At 39.1% G+C, this 22,110-nt stretch overlaps 1 protein-coding gene across 9 annotated transcripts in view; it reads left to right on the plus strand.

Moving 5' to 3' along the window:
* HELZ (helicase with zinc finger) overlaps nt 1–19,071 on the plus strand; it is a 156,202-nt gene extending 137,131 nt beyond the window's left edge. For all 9 annotated transcript variants that reach the window (XM_042914546.1, XM_042914552.1, XM_042914547.1 and 6 more), the window contains 2 exons: nt 11,658–11,910; nt 17,848–19,071. In XM_042914546.1, coding sequence (XP_042770480.1) covers nt 11,658–11,910; nt 17,848–18,185 — 591 coding nt within the window. In that variant the 3' untranslated portion in view covers nt 18,186–19,071. The remainder of the gene's footprint in view (nt 1–11,657; nt 11,911–17,847) is intronic.
* Nucleotides 19,072–22,110: the final 3,039 nt, after the last annotated feature.

The raw sequence follows: 22,110 nt of genomic DNA on the forward strand, positions 1-22,110 counted from the left end.
TGTAACATTTTTGCTACTTAACATGTTCAGAGTATTCTCATTTAGCTGTTTAAGGCGTAAGTCCATGGGTTTTCCTTACCCTACCTTAAATGTAGCAGAAGCCCTGGCCCTCAGCTGCTGGGATGAGGCCGGGGCACTGTGGTCTGGCCGTGGTGCCAGCACCCTCCTTCCACTTCTAGTTCTTTTTGATGACGGGGCAAGGAGGGGAGCTGATGGCACAGGTGACATCCTTGCCCTGGGCCACATTACGGACCGTTCCTGATTGGAAATAGATCGACCAGCTGCTCCAATTGGATTTTAAATCTCAGGGTAAGCTTGGGATTATGATGTAATTTTTCTCTAAATATTTAGCTAGTTGTCTTCATACTCACGAAGTGATTGCATTATCACCATACAGAATAGTAGCTTTCTTCCGAAAATGCTAAATTCTTTACAGCAGCACTGTCTCATGCTTTCATTCCAACGACTGCTGCGGGAGTGGGGAGCGAGGAAGCGTGAAGAGAAACAGTAGAAGTTAATTCTTGGCCTCAGAGCTTCCGAGGGCTCCGTTTCTGGTCATTTTGGCATGATTCGCAATTTTTCACGGGTAATTTTTTCTGTATGAGATTTTCCACTTTGTATGACAACTTTATAATTTAACTTCTGAGTGAGATGCTGTTCTTTGGTGTAAACTTGGATCTGTTTCCAGACTTTCTATTTTTCTCCTCCTCTGTCTGTATAGTTCCTGTACCAGAATTGCACTGTTTTAATTTTTGAGGCCTTTGTAGTATTCTAATTTGATAGTATGAAGTCTTCCTTCCTGCTTTTTTTCTCCTTGTAGAGGTCGAGGGAAAAAGTCATTGGGTTTTTCTACTGTAAGTTGAGAATACCTTTGTGAACTCTTCCCACTCCCGCACTGTCCTCCACTCCCAAAGAAAAGCCTTTCTTGTTTGTGTTTTTTTAGTTACATCAAACATATACCTTAAATTGGGAGAAACTTTGTCTTTACCAATATATTAAACCTCTCATTTAGGAACTGGTACGATCTTTTATGGATGTAAATATTTTAATTCTTCCCCCCCACCCCCGCCTCTCTCCCTCCCTTCCTTTTTTATTGTCTGAATGTTCCTCTGTAAAATTCTGTAGCAGCTTTATTACTGGTTAAATTTCCTCTTACGTTGATTTTTCCCTTGTTTTTTTCTGTTATGAATGGGGCCTTCTTTTCCCATTATGTTTTCCAGTTATTTTATCTTGAGAGACAAATCCTCATTCTTCTGAAGTGGGCATAGTTTTACCACGTTAAAAACGTGACCATAGAACCAGCAATTCTGACACTGGTTAGTGCAGAACAAAGCCTTTGCCATTTAAGATGTATTTCACCGTAAAACAGTTTGATTAAAAGTGCTTATGAGTAACACACGGCAAATTCTTTTTTAAAAGCTCCACTGGAAAAGCCTCAGAATTTGAAGCCGCACGTTCTTGTGTCGCAGCGGTGGTGTCGTGGCGATGGCCTCCCAGGGGGAGTGGGTGCCCGTGAGTCACTCATCTTGAGGGGCTTTCAGCAAAGCAGCACTTGCTGACGGCATCTTAGAGATGCCTCTGTGGTGAAATCTGCTTTGAAATAGGTCTTACGTGTTGGTTTTTGAACAAAGACACTTTGGACTCATCTGTTAGTTTTCATTTTTCCCTTCAGAGAACTCTAGTTTTGAAGTTAGTTGGTAGTTTTGATTTTAGTCTTGTCTAATTACCCCACGCCCCCAAGTTCCCTTCTTGGATGCAAAGTATTGTACGAGTGTAACTTGAAGAGTATTTTCTTGGCTGCTTGACATGTTCTGCCTGTCCTACTTTAGAAGAGGGTGAGGATAGCTTGTGACTTACGTTGTACAGCCAGGTGGTCTTCGCAGAGGGATGGTTGATGTATGGTATCTAATAAACCATCTGATGCAAATAACGGAGATCGTGATCAACAGATTAATAAATTGCACCTCCGTTCGTGCTCAAAGTGTCAAAGCTAATCATTTAAATGAGGTGTTCTATTTTAATGAAAATTTCTGGCACCATAGTTAATGAGACTTGGAATTTCTAGTAGAGCATTTAGCTCTTCCTTAGTGATTAGATTTGATAGTATAATTATAAATAGAGCCCTAATTAACTTAGTTTCTGACCTTTCCCCCAGTTACTTATTTATACGTATACATGTAAAATGGCTTGGTAACCTCATACATCAGAGGTATACTTTATAAGACAATGGTAATGGTAAGCAGATGATGAATTTTTTACTTACACTGACAACCCATCTTTAACAAATACAAATTTATGTATGAACTTAGTCAATTAGTTTTTCCTGAAATGGCTTTTGAAGTTTTAGTATTCTATTTTGATATTTAGAAAGACAGCCCTTGATTTCTTGGAAAATGAGCGTATGTTTAGCAACATAATGAATATTTATAAACACACAAACATACGTGGAGTCGATACTGAACCTAGAAGTAAGAATCTCTCACAGAGTAAAATGAGCTGTTAAGCAATAAATAATGAAATGATTTTAGACCCGGGGACTCCAAAATGAAACTGGAGAGTCAAACACTGATGGGCTGCTGTCTAAAAGTAAAGGAACAATCTGATTGGCAGGAGACAGATGTGGAAGGAATAGTCTCTTCATGAAAGAAAGTGAGAACTGTGTAAAATAACAGGAAACAAAACATGGTCAGGAAACAAGGGAAGAAAAGCATAGTTGATACTTTTAAACAGCTTAGGGGTCCGTAGTGCTGAAGTATAGGTAGAAATACAAAGGGCATTCTCTGTTGGAAATAGCTTTCTTTTGCATAGAGGGATCTTCTTCTGAAATTTATTATCTTCTGAAATTTATAGTTGCAGGCCCTTGTCTTTCACTGTAAATTTCATAGAAATTTCCCTCTGTGGGAAGAAAAATCTGAAATTTTAAACTCATTGTCCGAAACGCGTTTTATTGTAGTCAGTTAGCATGCTGTATAGGTTTTGAATTTAGATAACTTAAACAGGTTTGTATCATATTTGAATTATTTTAGCAGATACAGCAAATTGTTGATGATTGTTAAAGTTGTTAATGGATTATATTTGGATATTTTAATAAAAAAGAGTTTAAATATATTCTCATTAACAAAGACTTTGATTTATTGAAGCCTCTTTTAAAAAACTGAGAACTTTGGAGGTAGTCGAGGCCTTGAAGATCATTTATTCTCACTCCTCCTTTTTAAAGGAGCCTGAGGCACCAAGATGTTGAGAGACTTGCAGCTTAACACAGTTTTACTAATCAAAGTGGAGCTGAGACTCCGGACTCCCAGCCCTATGCTGTTTCACACTGCTCAGCTCTTTATGCCTCAAGTAAGGTTTCTTCCTGCAAACCAAGAAGTGATGGCAGTTGACAGGAAGTAGATATGGGGGTGGAGATTGGGGGAAACCAAATTATATTCCTGGGACCAAAGAGGTCTTCAGATATATAAAGTTTTCCTTTTTGGCGGGGAGGCTGGGGGGTTGATGGTTCATTTTAGAATTCTTCATTCTTAGAAGCTGTCTGGTTCCAGCTGCTAAATGTTCGACTGTTCAAATGATTAATGTAGAGATCTCAGATACCAGAAAATTAACTATAAGGAACGTACTTCATTTCTCAATGTTCTTTAAAAATAAAACAAAGATTCTCTGGCACTACCTGTGTTTTAAAGCTGGGAAATTTATTTAATTATGATAATTATGATTCTTCAGAGAGAATGCAAATAGTTAGGAGCTGAGGGCAAACTCCCGTGTAATATTTCTTTCCTACCCAAACTGACATTTTCTCATTGTAAGAGGCTTTGTGGTCTCTAATGGAGCTGGACTGTTTCACATTCAAGAAGAGTAAACGAGAGCCAGATAGATTCAGGGTAGCTCAACATGTCACAGCAGTGAATCTGACATTTCTCTCTTAGATATAATACTGCATTCATTCTAGTATCTCCTCTATTACCTTGTGTTTGGTTGTAGGAAAATAATATTGCTCGGTGGGAAAAACACTATTTGCACATTGCAAGCGCCCCTGCCTGTGAGCTGCTTCAAATGGTATTTTTCTTTATTTAGAACTAAATTGATTTTAATACACTGTGCTACAAAGTCACATTCATTTCAGTATACCCTTCTTTTAAGAAAAACAATAACAAAACCCAGAAATAAATGTACCACGGTTTTGGAAATTAAGGCCAATTCTTATTTACCTATCATTATGATCGAATCTTTTGAACCGAATGTGACGTTAAAGTTATCTTTAAAGTTCTGCCCAAGATCGTGCATTTTATTTTAAAAATAATTGAAATGAGATAAAATATTGTTTCTTATTTCCACTAGCCACATTTCATTTGGACAGCGAAGGTACAGAACATCTCCATCATCACAGAAAGATCTTTGAGGTAGCATTTCTCTAGAGAAAGACTCCTACCCTTTAGCTCTTTGAAATCGTCTTACATTATTTCTTTGATTCTGTTCTACCATCTATCTTCTGTGTTTCTCTCTTCCTAAAGCTTTTGTTGATAAGTTCTTAGACCTCCTGGATTCTCCAAATCTTTTTTGGTCCTGTCAGATTTTGATACCTTTGTGTATTTTCCTACTTTCTGAAAGATTTTTTTTTTTATTTTGCCTACAAACCCTTCTGTTGCATTTTAGATTTGAGGCCACAAATACTTAATTTCCAAGAGTTCTTTTATTCTCAAATTTTTCCTTTTTCATAACTGATTTTTATTTTTATAAATGTAACACACCCTCTCCCCCCCCCCCCAAGGAAACCAGTTGAGGGTTTGTTGTTGTTATCTAATAGGTTTAGTATTTCTGTAGGAACTAAAACAATGTTTTAAATTTTTAAAAATATTTTTAAAACATCATTGTTACCCCCCCTTCCTGTTTGTTTACCTGTGACCAACTTTTATGGTGGAGATTCTTTTTAAATGCCTAGTAACCTGGGACACCTGGGTGGCTCAGTCGAAGCGGCCGACTTCAGCTCAGGTCACAATCTCGCGGTCCGTGAGTTCGAGCCCCGCGTCGGGCTCTGGGCTGATGGCTCAGAGCCTGGAGCCTGCTTCCGATTCTCTGTCTCCCCCTCTCTCTGCCCCTCCCCTGTTCATGCTCTGTCTCTCTCTGTCTCAAAAATAAATAAAATGTTAAAAAAAAAAATTAAAAAAATAAATAAATAAATAAAATATATGCCTAGTAACCTTCAGTTAAGTGTATCACTAAAAAGCAACTGGGGAGTTTTGTATGTATCCCAGGACTTACTGCCTGGCAGGCTTTTTCCCTGGGGACCTTTTAATGCTTGAATTCCTCTGGTTGTTGGGGGGAATACAGGGAGAGACCAGCTGTTCCCTGCATAGACTTTCATTTAACCCCCCAATTTTATCGCTTCACTTGCCATTGTGGCTGGTGTTGCTGAGGCTTGAGCCTCAGGGCTCAGTCAGCAGGGCTGATTGGTTCCCATCTTAGTTGGTCCTGCAACTCCGTCCTTCTTCCACAGACACCATTCCTCCATTGAGTCTCTCCATATATTCCAGAAATGTGTCCTTTATTGATGACCAGTCATCAGTCTTGATTGTTGTAGATCTTTTATATTCATTTATTATTATTATTTCTGAGGGGTCTCGGGCCAGTTTCCACCACTAACTGGACATCATGCCTTTTAAAAAAATACTGTTTTGTAAGTTATCAAGTACTTTTCTATAGCTTACATCACATGAACCCATAGACATTGTTGCAAACTACAGCGTATCCCTCACATTTTTCCTGGCTTGCTAATATTGATTGTTTTCTTCCTTTAAATGTTTATTTATTTATTTTGAGAGAGCATGTGTACCCAAGTAAGGGGGGGAGGGGAGAGAGAGAATATGAGAGAGAATCCCAAGCAGGCTCCGCACCGCCAGCACAGAGCCCAAACTCACGAGCTGTGAGATCATGACCTGAGCCGAAACCAAGAGTCCCATGCTGAACCGACTGAGCCACCCAGGCGTCCCAATATTGATTGTTTTCAGGAATACTGAAACAGGGATACTCCTCTCCTTCCTCTTTTCTAGTTTCTTTCTTTCTGGGTTACTCTGTACCTCTCTATGAAACTAATAGCACATTGCTTTAAACAAAAGATGATAACCTTATGAGGAGCTAATTTGAAGTAAGTAGTGCCTAAGTAAGAGTGCGAAGTCCAGAATTTCTTCCTCAAATCTTGAGAAAATTAAATAGAAAATACGGTATTCAACTTTCAACATTTTAATTCTTTTGTTAAATATTTATTGACTATCAAAGACCCTGAATTTGTAGTTTCAAAACCTACCAAAGAAGAATTCTTCAGGCCCAAATAGCTTACTATTTGAATTCCTCCAAACATGTTAAAGAAGAAATACCACCAATCTACACAGTCTTCTCCAGAGAACGGAAGAGAAGGAAATACTTATATATGGCCAGCATTACTTTGATACCAGAACTAGACAAATCCAGTACATATAGGGAAGAACTACAGATATATACATATATACAAATATACAAATATAAATATATATATGTAACTTAAATTTTTTTTATTTTTGAGACAGACAGACAGACCGAGCACAAGCAGGAGAGGAGCAGAGAGAGAGGGAGACACAGAATCCAAAGCAGGCTCCAGACTCTGAGCTGTCAGCACAGAGCCCGATGTGGGGCTTGAACCCATGACCCACAAGATCTTGACCTGGGCTGAAGTCACCAAAGTCAGACACTCAACAGACTGAGCCACCCAGGCATCACTTTAGACTTATATTTGTGAACACTGATGCAGATATCCTCAACGAAACTTAAGTGTATTGAATTCAGTATATAAAAAAGAATAATACAGGGGAGCCTGGGTGGCCCAGTCCGTTAAACATCTGACTTCGGCTTAGGTCATGATATAGTGGTCTGTGAGTTTAAGCCCCGCGTTGGGCTCTGTGCTGACAGCACAGAGCCTGGAGCCTGCTTCAGATTCTGTGTCTCCCTCTCTGACCCTCCCCTGCTCGCACTCTGTATCTCTCTCTTTCTCAAAAATAAACATTAAAAAAAATTTTTTTAATAAAATAATAAAAATAAAATAAAAAAGAATAATACAGTATGACCATTTCAGGGCTTATTCCCAGAATGCAAAACTGGTTCAGTATTTGCAAATAAATAAGTATAATCCACCATACTGTCTAAAGCGAAAAATCACATGATTATATCAAGAGATCCCCCCCCCCCCCCCCCCCCCCCCCCCCCCCCCCGGAAAAAAAACCGAAAGCCACATACATTTGATGCATAAACGCTCTTAGCAAACTGGAAATTGAAGGGAAATTCCTCAACCTGTTAAAGAGCACCTGTAAAAATCCCACAGCTATCATCATATTTACTGGCAGAGATGAATGCTTTCTCTTTAAAACTAGGAGCAAGAGGGGCGCCTGGGTATCTCAGTTGGTTAAGCATCTGACTTCGGCTCAGGTCATGATCTCATGGTTGGTGAGTTTGGGCCCCCCGTCGGGCTCTGTGCTGACAGCTCAGAGCCTGGAGCCTGCTTCGGATCCTGTGTCCCTGTGTCCTCTCTCTTTGCCCCTCCCCTGGTCACGCTGTGTCTCTCTTTCAAAAATAAATAAACATCTAAATAAATAAAAATAAATAAATTAATAAATTAATTAATTAATTAATTAAAAAAAAAAAACTAGGAACAAGGTAAAATGTTTGCTCTCAACACTCCTATTTAACATTGTACTGGAAATCTTAACCAAAGCAGTAAGGCAAGAAAAAGAAATAAAAGACAAAGGGATTAGAAAGGAAGAAATAAAACTGTCCCTATTTAAAGATGACATGATTGTCAATGTAGGAAAACCCAAGGAATCTATCCAGAAAACAAACCAACAAAAATCCTGTGACTAACATGAATATAGCAAGGTTACAGGATATACAGCCAACACCCACAAATCGATGTCATTTCTGTATATTAGCAATGTATAATTGGGAACCAAAATGTACAAGCCAATACCATTTACAAATAGCCCAAAGAAAAATGAAATAGGTTTAAAGCTAACAAAACCTGTGTAGGATTCGTATGCTGAAAACTGCAGAACCACTAAAATGTAATTTGTTTGGTATATAAACCATTTATTTTCAGTTGTCGTCAAGATTTCTCTGCCTTTACTCACATTCCTTTCAGGACAGATCCAAAGAAGCAAATCATATTTTCATACATTACCTTCATCCATGTTGTATGAAATAGATGTACCAGTAGGCTTTTTAAAAATAATTGTAAGTTTTTGTTCTTTTTCTGACATCAAGGATCAGTCATATTCACGATATGACCTGAAATTGAATTTCATATTCCATCTGCACATTCATCTTTGTCAATAGCCGCTTAGGAACCCTTATAAATATGTTACCCAGTACTTGGCACAACTCCCGCTCTGCATGTCAACTGTGTGATTGTTTTTTGAATTTCAGTCGAAAGACACAAATGATACACATCTTTTACAAACCTTAATTGAATATCGCCTCCTTTCATATCACCCTTTCTGTTGGTTTGTGATTTTTAGTTCTCCTCATTTTATTTTAAGATTTTTCAAGTTTATTTATTTTGAGAGAAAGAGAGCCAGCACAGTGGGGGAGGGGCAGAGAGAGAGAATCCCAAGCAGGCTTCACGCTGTCAGCGGGGAGCCCGATACGGGGTTCGAACTCAAGAACCGCAAGCTCCAGACCTGAGCTGAAATCAAGAGTCAGACGCTTAACCGACCGAGCCACCTAGGCACTCCTTGTGCTCTATGTGTCTATTCATTGTAAAAAGGTATTGTTTATACTACCAGTGCGCGTATGTTTATTATTTAATGAAAAAAGGCTTATAGAGTTAATGCCTGAAGTTCATATGAATATCCTTAATGTTCTGTATCCCCAGGGAATTTATTATAACCTGTTCTTTCTGAGCCCGTAACAGATGTTAGTTTTTTTTACTCTCATATTCACACGTAAATACTTTAGAATGTGATTTCCCACACATTGTGGCTGTGTTTACTAACCACTCAAGGCATGGTAATACAAAGAAACACTTCATTTTGCTTCTAGGAGCTGATGATCTTCGTAACAAACCTTGATAAAAAAGACATACTGCACACGCTGTTGTGATCAATCATGATCAATGAATGATCAATCATTCATTGCCTAGCCTTAGAGAACATAAAGCAGTTTAGAAAGGTTAGTTATTCTACTCAGCATCGTAATTTAATGACCTAGACAAAGAAATTTCAAATGTGCTGATTAAACTCACAGTTGACAGGATGGCTAATATTCTAGAGAACCAGAATCAAATTCAGAATGATCATTGACACAAGTTGCATTCATTCATTCATTCATTCATTCATAAATATTTGTTTAATTTTGAGAGAGAAAGAAAGAGCACACAGGAGGAGCAGAAAGAGAGGGAGACAGAGAATCCCAGGCCGACTCCATGCTGTCAGCTGGGGCATGAGACCATGACCTGAGCCAAAATCAAGAGTTGGACACTTAACTAAGCCACCCAGGTGCCCCTGAAAAAATTGCTTTTAAGGCAGAGCAAAATTGAAGGTGAATTTCAATATTATACTTACAGACAGAAGAACAATAAAAATATATGAAAAGAATTAACTAGATGGATCTCTTTCCTTTCTATTCAGTAGCTAAAACTTTGGAAATGAAGAAATGACTTGGGTGCTCATTGTTTAATAGTGAGAAAATTGCTCTCCTCCCATCCTTTCCTACCCTTCTGAATAATGGCAGCCAGTCCAGACCCCTTGCCTCCCTTGCTTTATATTCTAGTGGTTCATCTAGGAAGACTTTCTCCTCACAGTGCTTATACCCACACTTTCCTGCGTTTAACTGGCCCGACAATATCTGTGCTTATATTCCCAACAAACAAACTGCTATTACTGTGCTAATTCATCTCTTTCTCTTCTTTGTAATCTAATTTTCAGTTCCTGATTTCCAGTTATTGCTAACAGTAATGGTAAAAGAAAGATTCAGGGGCGCCTGGGTGGCTCAGTCGGTTGAGCGTCCGACTTCATTCAGCTCAGGTCAGGATCTCACGGTCTGTGAGTTCGAGCCCTGCATCGGGCTCTGTGCTGACAGCTCGGAGCCTGGAGTCTGCTTCGGATTCTGTGTCTCCCTCTCTTTCTGCCCCTCCCCTGTTCATGCTCTGTCTCTCTCTCTGTCAAAAATAAACAAACATAAAAAAAAATTAAAAAAAAAAAAAGATTCCTCAGAAGCATAATGATCACAAACTTAATAATAAATTATTACTATTGAGAAGGAGGGGGAGGGGGCAATAAAAAGTCCATCTCATTCTGTCATTTAAGATCTACGTTTTATATGTTACATTATATTTTTTTATGTTATATGTTTATATGTTTATGTTTATATGTTACATTAAAGCACTTGTATGACAGCAAGCCCTTCCTGTGTGCCAGGAACAGTTCTCAATACTGTACATGCTGAATTCTTTTAATTCTTTTAATTCATTTAATTCTTAACCACAATCCTGAGAGGCAGGTCCTGTGGGTAACGAAGCCATGTTTACAGACAAAGCTCCCAAGAGTTAAGGTCAATTGCCCAGGCGACGCCTGCCTGGTAAATGCAGCCTGAGGTCTAACCCAGATAGTCTGGCTCTAGGCTGAGGCTGCATACCTAAAACTGCCACTCATACAGCCTTGCCACCAGAATGGAGATTGAATATCGGTCACAGCGGTCGGAGGGCGTGGGGAACAGTCAACAGTCTTGAAATGGCTGGCAGTGGGTCTTGTTGAGAGGGTTAAAGGGATCTGGGTTGTGCGGTTCAGGGAGGAGAAAATACCAGCAGTAAGTTAATTGGGTTTCAAACCTATAAAGGATTGCTTTGAAGAAAGTAATGTTCTGTGTCCATTGAAGACTGTGTTGAAAGGACACACACGCAGTGAGCCAGATCAGGAGTACTTCACGTTGGGCTTGAGGAGTCCTGTCTTGCCATTAAGTCTGAGGAATAATAAATCGGGAGGCTGTGAAGATTTGGCACAAGAGAGAAATCTAGAATGGGTTGCCATTCAAGGTGGCCGTGGTTTAATTGACTGTGACTGTAATTTCCCCCATTTAATATTGAGCAGATACGTTTCTTCATTCTTAATCTAATGTTCCCTAAGACGGTAATAGAGTTTTAGAACTGAGGACAGGTAGTTCAGCTCCGTATTTTACAGACCAGAAATTATTATTATTTTAATTTTTTAAAATACGTATTTATTTGGGGCAGGGGAGAGGCAGAGAGACACAGAGACAGAATCGGAAGCAGGCTCCAGGCTCTGAGCTGTTAGCGCCGAGCCTGATGTGGGGCTCGAACCCACGGACCGTGAGATCATGACTGGAGCCAAAGTCAGATGCTTACCTGACTGAGTCACCCAGGTGCCCCCAGAACCAGAAATTAGATGTGTGTTATCATAGGACTACCTGCTAAGGGCCCGAACTGAGTTTTAAACCCAGGTCTCCTGAACACTGTGTCCAGAGTGCAGGCTGCTTTTTGGGGCAGGGTGGTGGGGAGGGGGGTGATCGTCACGGAAGAGAGTACTTTTGAGAACTGCTGTTTCATACAGTGGGATTGCTGTGTTCTGAAGGGGGAGGCGGTGTAAGTTCCGCTAATTCATGAACTCTCCGTTTTCTTTGTGTAGTATGAACCCAGAGGACCTGGTCGGCCCTTGTACCAAAGAAGAATCTCATCTAGCTCAGTCCAGCCTTGTTCTGAAGAAGTAAGCACTCCTCAAGACAGTCTTGCTCAGTATAAAGAGCTTCAGGACCATAGTAGCCAATCTTCTTTCAACTTTTCATCCCCGGAGTCCTGGGTAAACACCACCTCATCTACCCCCTATCAGAACATTCCGTGTAATGGACCCAGCAGGACAGCTCAACCCAGAGAGTTGATAGGTAAGACAGAATTGGTGCGTTGTTAAAACTGCAGTTTTTGACTACTTGGCCCCTGGAGATTTATGGAGTTTTTCTTCTTCTTCCCGCGCCCCCCCCCCCCCATTTATATTATTATCTTTGAATCATATTTAATGCTCAAAGTTCATAGGTGTGTCTCAGGCCATACAGTGTTGTCCATATTTATGGTCTGAAAGGGAAGTAGATCTGTCTCTGGGGAGCTCATCGAGTGGATCATTTTTACCTGTGCGCATGAATGAAAGAAGTAATGGAATTTAAAGTGCATTTCTAAATAGAATCACCTTTGCTTGGGAAAAGTTTGTTTTCTGGATTTTGTTTTTTGTTTGTTTGCTTGTTTGCTCCCCAGGATTAGGGGCGGGAGTTGGTTGGGTCAACATCAGTTTTCAAGGATTTATTGTCAGTAAAGTCATTGACAGTTTGCTATACAACAGAGTTTGGCCACGAGAGAAACCAATAAAGTCCAGCATGTTGAGATTTAGAAATCCTGTGTTAATTCCTTATATTCTAATGAACTGAGAAATCTAAAGCTTCAAGAGGAAAAAAAAAAATAAAAGGCATAGAAAGGCATTGGAATGGACAAGGCTCTTATGTTGTTGGGTAGGAAGTCTAAAGTCTTTAGCCTTGAATGCAGATAAATGCACTTTTATCCTTTCTCTGTTCCCTCTTTTTTAAACGAGATTAAATGTACGGAAACAAATGATACCGTTTGAGTTCTCTAACCTGTAGCCTTCTCTTTGTAGGCTGTAGACATTGATCTTTGTGAATAAGCCTGTGATCTTTGTTGGGTGAATTTCTGCCCTGGTAGCCTTAATCTTTGTATTGGGATTTAATTTTGTTCATTCTTAGCATGTGAATCAATTGTTTCTGCAACTGGCCCATTTTTGAGTATGTACCATACAAACATATTTTTAGAACAATAGACTTGGTAGGACAAAAGCATTAAAAAGATTTTGGTTTTGTTTCCTGGCAAGACACATTGTGATTTTAATTGTTAAGACATTCATTAATACCTGCCGTGTATTAATTGAGAAACATCTCATTTACAAAATCAGTAATAAGGAATTTTTTTGAAGTTTTATTTATTTATTTTGAGAGTGAAAGTGTGTACGCGTGTGCACAAGTAGGGGAGAGGAGAGCCAGAGAGAGGAAGAGAGTCCCAAGTAGGCTCCATGCTGGATCCCACGAACCACAAGATCCTGACCTGAGCTAAGATGAAGTCTGACATTTAACTGACTGAGCCACCCAGGTGGCCCTTGTTACTTTTTGGTTGTTTTGTTATAACTTCGTTGTATTTATTTATTCAAAAAGTTGTTTTGAATGTTTACTTACTTTTGAGAGAGAGAGACTGACAGAGCGTGAGCAGAGGAGGGGCTGAGAGAGAGGGAGACACAGAATCGGAAGCAGGCTCCAGGCTCCGAGCTGTCAGCACAGAACCCGACGTGGGGCTCAGACCCATGAACCCTGAGATCATGACCTGAGCTGAGTCGGGTGCTCAACCAACTGAGCCACCTAGGCGCCCCTATTATAACTTACTTTAAAGACAACATCCTTTCTCTCTCTCTCTCTCTCTCTCTCTTTTTTTTTTCCACCTAAATTTTAGGATAACTTTTGGCCAAAATCAATGAAAACCTGACTTGAGCTGATAAGGTAGAAAGTTCCTAAATAACTGTCCAAAGTGCATGTCGTTTTATGGTATCTTTTCCACAAATATACAATTACTATTTTGTCATTACTGGTAGACAAATTGTAGTATTCTTTTGTTGAGAGTAACAGTTAAAGTATTAAAAAATGAGCTCAAGACCACAAGTCTTCTGAAGCACAACTATCAGTATTCATTTATTGATTCATTTTTAGAGGAGTGCAGCCATTGCCTGTCGTGGGCCAGAAGGGGAATAATTACCACATGGGAAATTTTTTTCTGAAGTTTGAGACTTGAGACTTCTTGAAGAAAACTGTTTATGTCATTTTGATTAGGAATTTAAAAGTGGTCATTGTGTCCGATATGGCCATATTTTCTCAATTTCCATCCCGAGAGCAAAGAACCATGTCTTTGACCTTCTTGAACGTTGGCTTTCCCATTTTGCCACTGATCGAACTTCCAAGTTCTCGGTGAATGCCTGCTGACCAAGGAGATAATGCAAATAGGTCTTGTGCCCATGAGGTTGTGGGTGGTCCAGTCACACGGCTCAGCCTTTACACCTGGTGACGTCAACCGGGCCACCGGATAGGCTTCACTTCTCCCAACATACGGATGTGTTTGAGTTCTTTTCACTTATCTCAGGGACCTTACGTAGTACTCTGTCAGACATTCCCTATTAACGTACAGATGAAAATTTAAGATGAGATAGACAACATTGAATAACATCATTGCTTGTCAGATTAGTAATAGTTTTAAAGAATAGTTTCTCTTATCTGGAATATATGTGGTAAGTCATATTAATAAAAATCTTGAACTCAGGGTTAAATAAGAACTGTTTTGTATGGATTATTTAGTTGAAAATATTTAATCGTTCTCATGAAAATGAGAACATGGTTAAATAATAAATCTTAGTAAAGTAAGTAAAAATAGTAAGTTCTTGAACAATCAATAAGATGTTTATTTTATGTGTTGTGTTAGACAGTACAGTCTGCTGTTATATTGAAATATTTGGTGAGGTTTTTTTTATGTTTTAAGTTTTTATTTAAATTCTAGGTAGTTAACATACAGTGTAATGTACATTTCAGGAGTAGAATTTAATGATTCATCATGGTATGTTTGTTAAACTAGTGCTTTTAGAAGCATTTTTTCCCCCACAAAAATCAATGACATTTAGATGGAGAAGTGGTAAATGTTCTAGAAAGATGTTAGGTAGTTTAAACTAATTTTGAAGAATTTTATGAATTTTTAAAGGTTTTTTTGTTTTGTTTTTTTGTTGTGTTTTCAGTTTAGTTATTGATTTTGAGAGAGACAGAGACAGCACGAGCAGGGGAGGAGCAGAGAGAGAGGAGACAGAATCCCAAGCAGGCTCCACAGTGGTTACTTTGGGGCACTTGGGTGGCTTAGTTGGTTAAGCATCTGACTCTTGATTTCAGCTCAGGTCACGATCTCACAGTTTTGTGGGTTCCAGCCCCATGTCAGGCTCTGTGCTGACAGCATGAAACCTGCTTGGGATTCTGTCTCTCCCTCTCTCTCTCTGTCTCTCCCCCTGCTCACACATGCTTGCTTGGTCTCTCTCACTCACTCACTCTCTCCCTCTCTCAAAATAAATAAATACAGATTTAAAAATAAAAAATAAAAATGAGAGGTTACTTAAATAAGTTATGAAGTATCTGTTACATGATGTGGTTAGGAAAAAACACCAACTTAAGGCTTATCTCTGGTATAACTGACTTCTTTTCCTCTTTGGCCTTTTCTGTAACTTTCAAATTATCCTCAGTGAATGTGTATTATGATTACAATCCAGTACAATGTCAGTGAGGGAGAACAGAATTTACCGTCCCCAAGCATGCTCTTTGGCATAAAGATTATTTCAGGATGATTATAATTAAGAAACTACAGACACAGAAGCTCTGAATACTGGGTGAAAGTTACCCTTTGGTAAGAGACATTTTACATTTACAAGGGAGGTCTCTGTTTGTAAGAATGTCTCCCTCTCTGCACCAGGAAGAGGATCGTTCTAAATTTCTAGAAACTATTAATGGAGAAAACAAGTTACCCTTAGGTCAACTTACCCTGCATAACAACCTTGTTCACTGTGCTTTTCCTGGTATCCTCACATAACTGCCTCACACACCCAAGATCTTTTGTCTTTAGCTGGACATGTCATTTTAGTTGCTGGTTTGGGCCATTTCAGGGAATTATTTGGGTTTCCTGGATCTCCCTCATGTATACAGAAGGTATACATGTTTATTAAACATTTGTTTGTTTTTCTCCTGTTCAGCTGTCTTACTGTAGGGACTGTCTCAGACAAGAACCTAGAAGAGTAGAGGGAAAATTATTTAAACATTTAAAGGATTGGAAAAAGCAGTCTTTGAGAGTAAGTCATGGTTTAGTGGACAATAAAATTAGGAAGAGTGGGGTCAAATTTTATTTTATTTCATGTTTATTTACTTTTTGAGAGACTGAGCACAAGCAGGGCAGGGGCAGAGAGAGAGGGAGACACAGAATCCGAAGCAGGTTCCAGGCTCTGAGCTGTCAGCACAGAGCCCGACGTGGGGCTCGAACCCACGGGCCGCGAGATCCTGACCTGAGCCGAAGTCAGACACTCAACCGACTAAGCCACCCAGGCGCCATTATTGTTTTTTTTTTATTTACATCCAAGTTAGTTAACGTAAAGTGTAATAATGATTTCAGGAATAGAATTTAGTGATTCATCACTCACATATAACACCTAATGCTCATCCCAACAAGTGTCCTCCTTAATGCCCCTTGCCCATTTGGCCCATCCCCCCACCCACAACCCCTCTAGCAACTCTCAGTTTGTTCTCTGTATTTAAGAGTCTCTTATGGTTTATCTCCCTCCCTGTTTTTATATTATTTTTGTTTCCCTTCCTTTATGTTCATCTGTTTTGTATCTTAAATTCCACATATGAGTGAAGTCATATGATACTTCTCTTTCTCTGACTGACTTATTTCACTTAGCATAATATACTCCAGTTCCATCCACGTTGTTGCAGATGGCAAGATTCCATTCTTTTTGATTGCCAAGTAATACTCCATTGTAGAAATACCACATCTTCTTTATCCATTCATCAGTCAGTGGACATTTGGGCTCTTTCCATAATTTGGCTATTGCCGATAGGGCTGCTATAAACATTGGAGTACATGTCCCCCCTTTGAAAAAGCATTCTTGTATCCCTTGGATAAATACCTAGTAGTCTTAGTTGCTGGGTTGCAGGGTAGTTCTGTTTGAGTGGGGTCAAGTATTAAAGGATGTTAAAAATTAGATTACATATAGGAAATGTGAAGTAAAATTTATAGTTGTTTCTCCCCTACCTTACCCTGTGTTCATTTATATATTACAAGAAAAGAGAGCATTTTTTTTAATGTTTATTTTATTTTTTGAGACAGAGACACAGCATGAATGGGGGAAGGGCAGAGAGAGAGGGAGACACAGAATCAGAAGCAGGCTCCAGGCTCTGAGCCATCAGCCCAGAGCCTGATGCGGGGCTCAAACTCACGAACCGTGAGATCGTGACCCGAGCTGAAGTCGGACGCTCAACCCACTGAGCCACCCAGGCGCCCCGAGAGCATTTTTAAGAAATGGAATCGAGTGTTAACTATTACCTAGGTTAAAAATAAAAGGTATTTTGACCAGGAGTCAGCATATACAGCTCCTTTTTATTTAAGAAAGAACGTGTAAGTTCCCATATTCAAAGTTGAGCAGTTAACATATTAAATATCAAGGTGTACCATTATAAAATTAGTTTTGCGAAGCAAACCTTCAGGTTTGACCTTTCGTTTTTTTTTTTTCTTTTTTTTGGGTAACGTTTATTTATTTTTGAGACAGAGAGAGACAGAGCATGAACAGGGGAGGGGCGGAGAGAGAGGGAGACACAGAATCCGAAACAGGCTCCAGGCTCTGAGCTGTCAGCACAGAGCCCGACGCGGAGCTCGAACTCACAGACCGTGAGATCCTGACCTGAGCCGAAGTCGGACGCTCAACCGACTGAGCCACCCAGGCGCCCCTGACCTTTCGTTTTTATACGTTAGCTATTCCAGTTTACGTAGTCAGTTCTTTTGCAAGCATTGATAAGATTCAGAAGTTTGATTCGATGTGTTGTGACTTCAACGTTCTGTGGCAGAAGTTGACCGTCCCCAGGGCTGTACCGTCACGGAGTTCCCGGGGACGAGAGCCCGTTGTGACACGCCGAGCTAACGAGATGCGGCAGCATTGCCAGGCGTGCCCTTAAAGCCGTGTCGCTCTTCTCCGCTTCTAGTTCCGCCACCCAAGACCGTCAAACCCCCTGAGGATCAGCTGAAGTCCGAGAGCCTCGAGGTGTCCAGTTCCTTCAACTATAATGTGCTGCAGCATCTCGGCCAGTTCCCCCCACTCATGCCCAACAAGCAGATCGCGGAGTCGGCCAGCAGCAGTAGCCAGCAGAACTCGGGGGGCAGCAAGCCCGCCATGTCCTACGCCAGCGCTTTGCGGGCCCCTCCCAAGCCCAGGCCCCAGCCCGAGCAGGCCAAGAAGAGTAGCGACCCTCTGTCTCTGTTCCAGGAACTCAGCCTGGGGAGCTCATCAGGCAGCAATGGCTTTTACTCCTATTTTAAATAATCACTTTTTTTTCCCCCTCCGGGGCGAATGTTTTGATTTCTGTTTATATCAATAGAATTAAGATAGTTGGACTTCCTCTATAGATGCACAGTTCCCTTTGTTTTAATATTAAATATGTTCTCACTTAATTGCTTTGCTGCTAGACTTGCAACTAATTTTTTAAAAGTATATTCCATTATTTTGCATTTTCGACGTGTCTTTTGACAGCTTTTATGTAGAATAAAAAATATTTTTAAATTTGTGTATTGTTACATATGTTTGCATCAAGCTAGCAGCTAAGAGTTAATTGTGCAACTATAAAAAAAAAAAAGAAAAAAAAACTTTGTCTAAAATGTATTTAAAAAGAAAAAAAATTGTAAGTAGCATTTACATTTATTCAATAATATTACCATATGCTGGGTTTCTGTACCAGAAATGGCCAGTTGATGTACAAATGTATGTTATTTTTGCTTAAATTCATTTAAAATTTTTTAAAATAAAGGGGCAGCATCTTCTAAATACTTTAAGTTTTATCAGTTTTTTTTTTTTTTTTTTTGTGACAAGATGCTGCATTCTAAAACTTTTATAGTTTTAGACTCTGTATGATGTGCTGTTGTAATCTCCATCCACTGTAGGATAGAGTTAAAGGCATTCTTTGCAGATGTTATCTTGTATGCCACTGTTTTTTGTAACATGAAAAAACATTGGCATAGTTAGTTATTTTTTGGACAAGCTGTACTTCAAGCTTGTTTTTAACGTTAATTTGATAGTGTGTGTGTGTGTGTGTGTTTTTTTTTTTTTTAAACAAATCATGAAGCTGAAAAATTTTTAGGATTGTTGGTGCTTAGTAGACTTGATAACTATTTTAAAAATGCGTGAATTTAGTAAAATCCTTTTTTTCTCACTATGCATGTGTAAATGTTTGTAATCTGGCTTTCTCCCCCCCTCCCCCCCAGTGGTATAAAGAATTGTGCCGCTTTAAGGTTTGTTTTTTTTTTTTTCCCCCTCCAGTAAAAATTTTGGTACCTTATTTGATGTTTACATTAAAATGTGACATTATTCATGGCAATTCAAATATTTTGCAAACTGTTTTGTTTGAGGAACATCATTAAAAAGAAATCTGATATTTGTCCAACATGTATCAAAATTCATCGAAATCTGGGGCAAAAAACTACCCTTGTTTTTCATGTCTTTCGATTCTTATAATCCCACTGAACTTGTATAAAAATATAAAATTTAAATAGCCATCTTAAATATTCTACAGTCTAAAAATTGTTTTCAGTGAACTTTGGTAAAATCCAAAGCAAAACATTTACCCTCTTAAAACTTGTGGTCTTCTAACACCCTTGAAACAATGCACGTCCTTCTTGTTTTCCTGATTGGGTAGTCCTACTTTTTCTACTTCAGAGAAATCTTGAAACTACAACATAACTTTTTTGTTGTTGTTCTTTTTGTTTTGTTTTGTTTTGTTTCTGTTTTTTAAATCACGTAAGGTTCGGAAACATTGCTGATGAACCAGTGAATCCTGATGATCCATTCAAAAATAGTTTTTTTGGAGGACTACTTTTGAATAGGCCATCCTGTATTCACAGTACAATTTTTGAAATGGGGTTGAAAAGTGGTGGCAGGGTTAAAGAAAACTCCTCGCATCTCCTCCATGACTGGAGTTTTATTGCTGTTGGCCACCTCCAACTCCCTGTAATCCTTAGACAATTTAGGAGAAGAGGACGCCTTTAGTTAAGGGTTAGTGAGCCTGCAGGAAAAGGAGAACACCTGCTTTCTTCAGCTCTTTCTGCTCAGAGTGGGTGCACATCATTTGCCTGCGGCTTCCGTTTATGGGCTGTGAGTCTCCGTGTGAGGCAGTGGATGGAGACCTGTGGACTGTAGACGTGTTAATGGTTAGTATAAATCACAGTTGGAAAACAGAGCCAGCAACTTACGGCACCACATTTTCTCTGTCTGATGTCAGACCGCCACCTTTAACCGTGTCACATTTTGCTCAACGTAACTTTAGTCACAAGAAGTTTTTGTATTTCGACTCAGTGACGAAACGCAAGATAGAGCCCAAATTAAAATCAGATCTTCCTGACGGGAGGATGTCTCTGAACAATAATTTTTTCATCCGCGATCCTCCCCCACAATGCAAGTCAGATAAATGTTTCAGAGCATTTTGATAATTACGAAGACAGAACTGGCATGTCAGGGCTTTGAGTTAATCCCTTGTCATGGAGTCCTTGCCTGATTTTCTGTTTTCCATACTTGAACCTTTAAAAAATATCAATTTTAACTTATTTGTATTTATATTTAAAGAGGTCAGGTGCACACCCTACCACTTTATATAAATATACTGATGTTGGAAGCTTGGGATAAGGAAGCTGCTGAGTTGTGGTGACACCCCTGTTCTAAGAAGTTATTTCCAAAAAACTAAAAACAATAGCTACTTATTAGTTCCTTGCTCTGCTGTGTCCCAGTGTTCCTCCTTTCCTGATAGTTCTTAACAACCGGTCAAGTATTTGGATATTGTTTCCATCTCCTGCCCTTGTAGATTCAGTTTTGAATGTGTCTTCTGACACATTTACTCTTCCTCAGTGTTACGTGCTGCCATCTTTCCAGCTGAGCTTTGAATCTGTCATTTGCGCGCGTGTAACGTGTTGCAATGATCCTGATTGAGTCTTACCGGGGGAATCATTGTAAGTTTCTATGGAAACGAGGCGTGGCTCATGCTGTCTGGGTATTCCTTGGGTAGTAGTTAGCAAATGCACACAAAGCAGACTGAGAAAACAGCTTGTGTGTTAGTTTCATCCTTAGTGTTCAGACGGAACTTTTTTTGTTTTTTTTGAAGAAACCTTGATGTTAGCTCTTGGATGATACCAAGTATTACCGGCTTCCTTTTCTTCTAGTACTGATTTCTTTTAAGTGAAGTTAATTGTTCACATGCTGTCTTTCTACTTCTTTGTTCTTTGTATCACTCTGAGGTGTTTCCTTTTTCTTGCCAGAACTTTTTTTTTTTTTTTAAATTCATCTCGCTTTTTAATTTCAGTGCTGCTTGAGATTTTCTTTTTTTTTTTTTTTTTTACCTTAAAGAAATTCTTTTGGCTGATAGAATTTGTAGAGTGTCTGTGCTGAAGTTTTTTTTTTTTTTCCTTTCCTGATTTTATTTAAGATTTGAAAAACCTCATGATTCAGTGTAATGTGGATATTTTCTGGTGTTGCTTTTAAAAGGAGCTTTGGTTGCCATTTTGGCACATGCTTTGCCAAACTGTTATAGCAGAGCTTTGTTTCTGATTCATCAGTAGTTAATTATTGACCATTTAAACTAACATGACCTTAATGTTCCTTTCCTCAGACAGATAGGCTTTCTATCCAGGTCACTTTGTATATGCGAAATAACAAACTGCTTTGTGTGGTTTTTTTCATGAGAGATCCTAGAATAAGTTCAGGTTGAGTGTAAACGTCAGTTGGTCTTTTCAGTTCAAAGAATTGCCGAATAAGTAAAATACACAGAATTCCCACTGAATAAGCATTATCTAATTCAACATAGCAATCTCCAAGACCTATTTGTAAAAATAGTTTCCTTGTTTATGGAGGCATTGAAATTGCTAAAAAAGCTAACTGAATTTCCTCGCTTTGAGATAGGTAACATATAGTAGTATCCTGTTCTAGTGTAGTTACTTTACATGTTTAATATTTTTCATGTATATACATCTCGAGAGCAACAAAACTATAAGCATCTAAGAATGTATCTCTAGCTACTTTGGCTAGAGAGAGCCACCCATGCCTGAGATCCAGGGTGTGAACAAACAATTTCAAGATAAAAAGAAAATTAGATTTACTGAAAGAGTTGTTTAAAAAGACACCTGTTATACTTGGATAACGTTTCATATTGGAGTTGTCCTTAACAAGGTAATCCCAGAAAAAGTTTAAGAATACATGATTGAAACCTTAA

The sequence above is a fragment of the Panthera leo genome, chromosome E1 (assembly GCF_018350215.1).
Source record: "Panthera leo isolate Ple1 chromosome E1, P.leo_Ple1_pat1.1, whole genome shotgun sequence".
NCBI classification, from domain to species: domain Eukaryota; kingdom Metazoa; phylum Chordata; class Mammalia; order Carnivora; family Felidae; genus Panthera; species Panthera leo.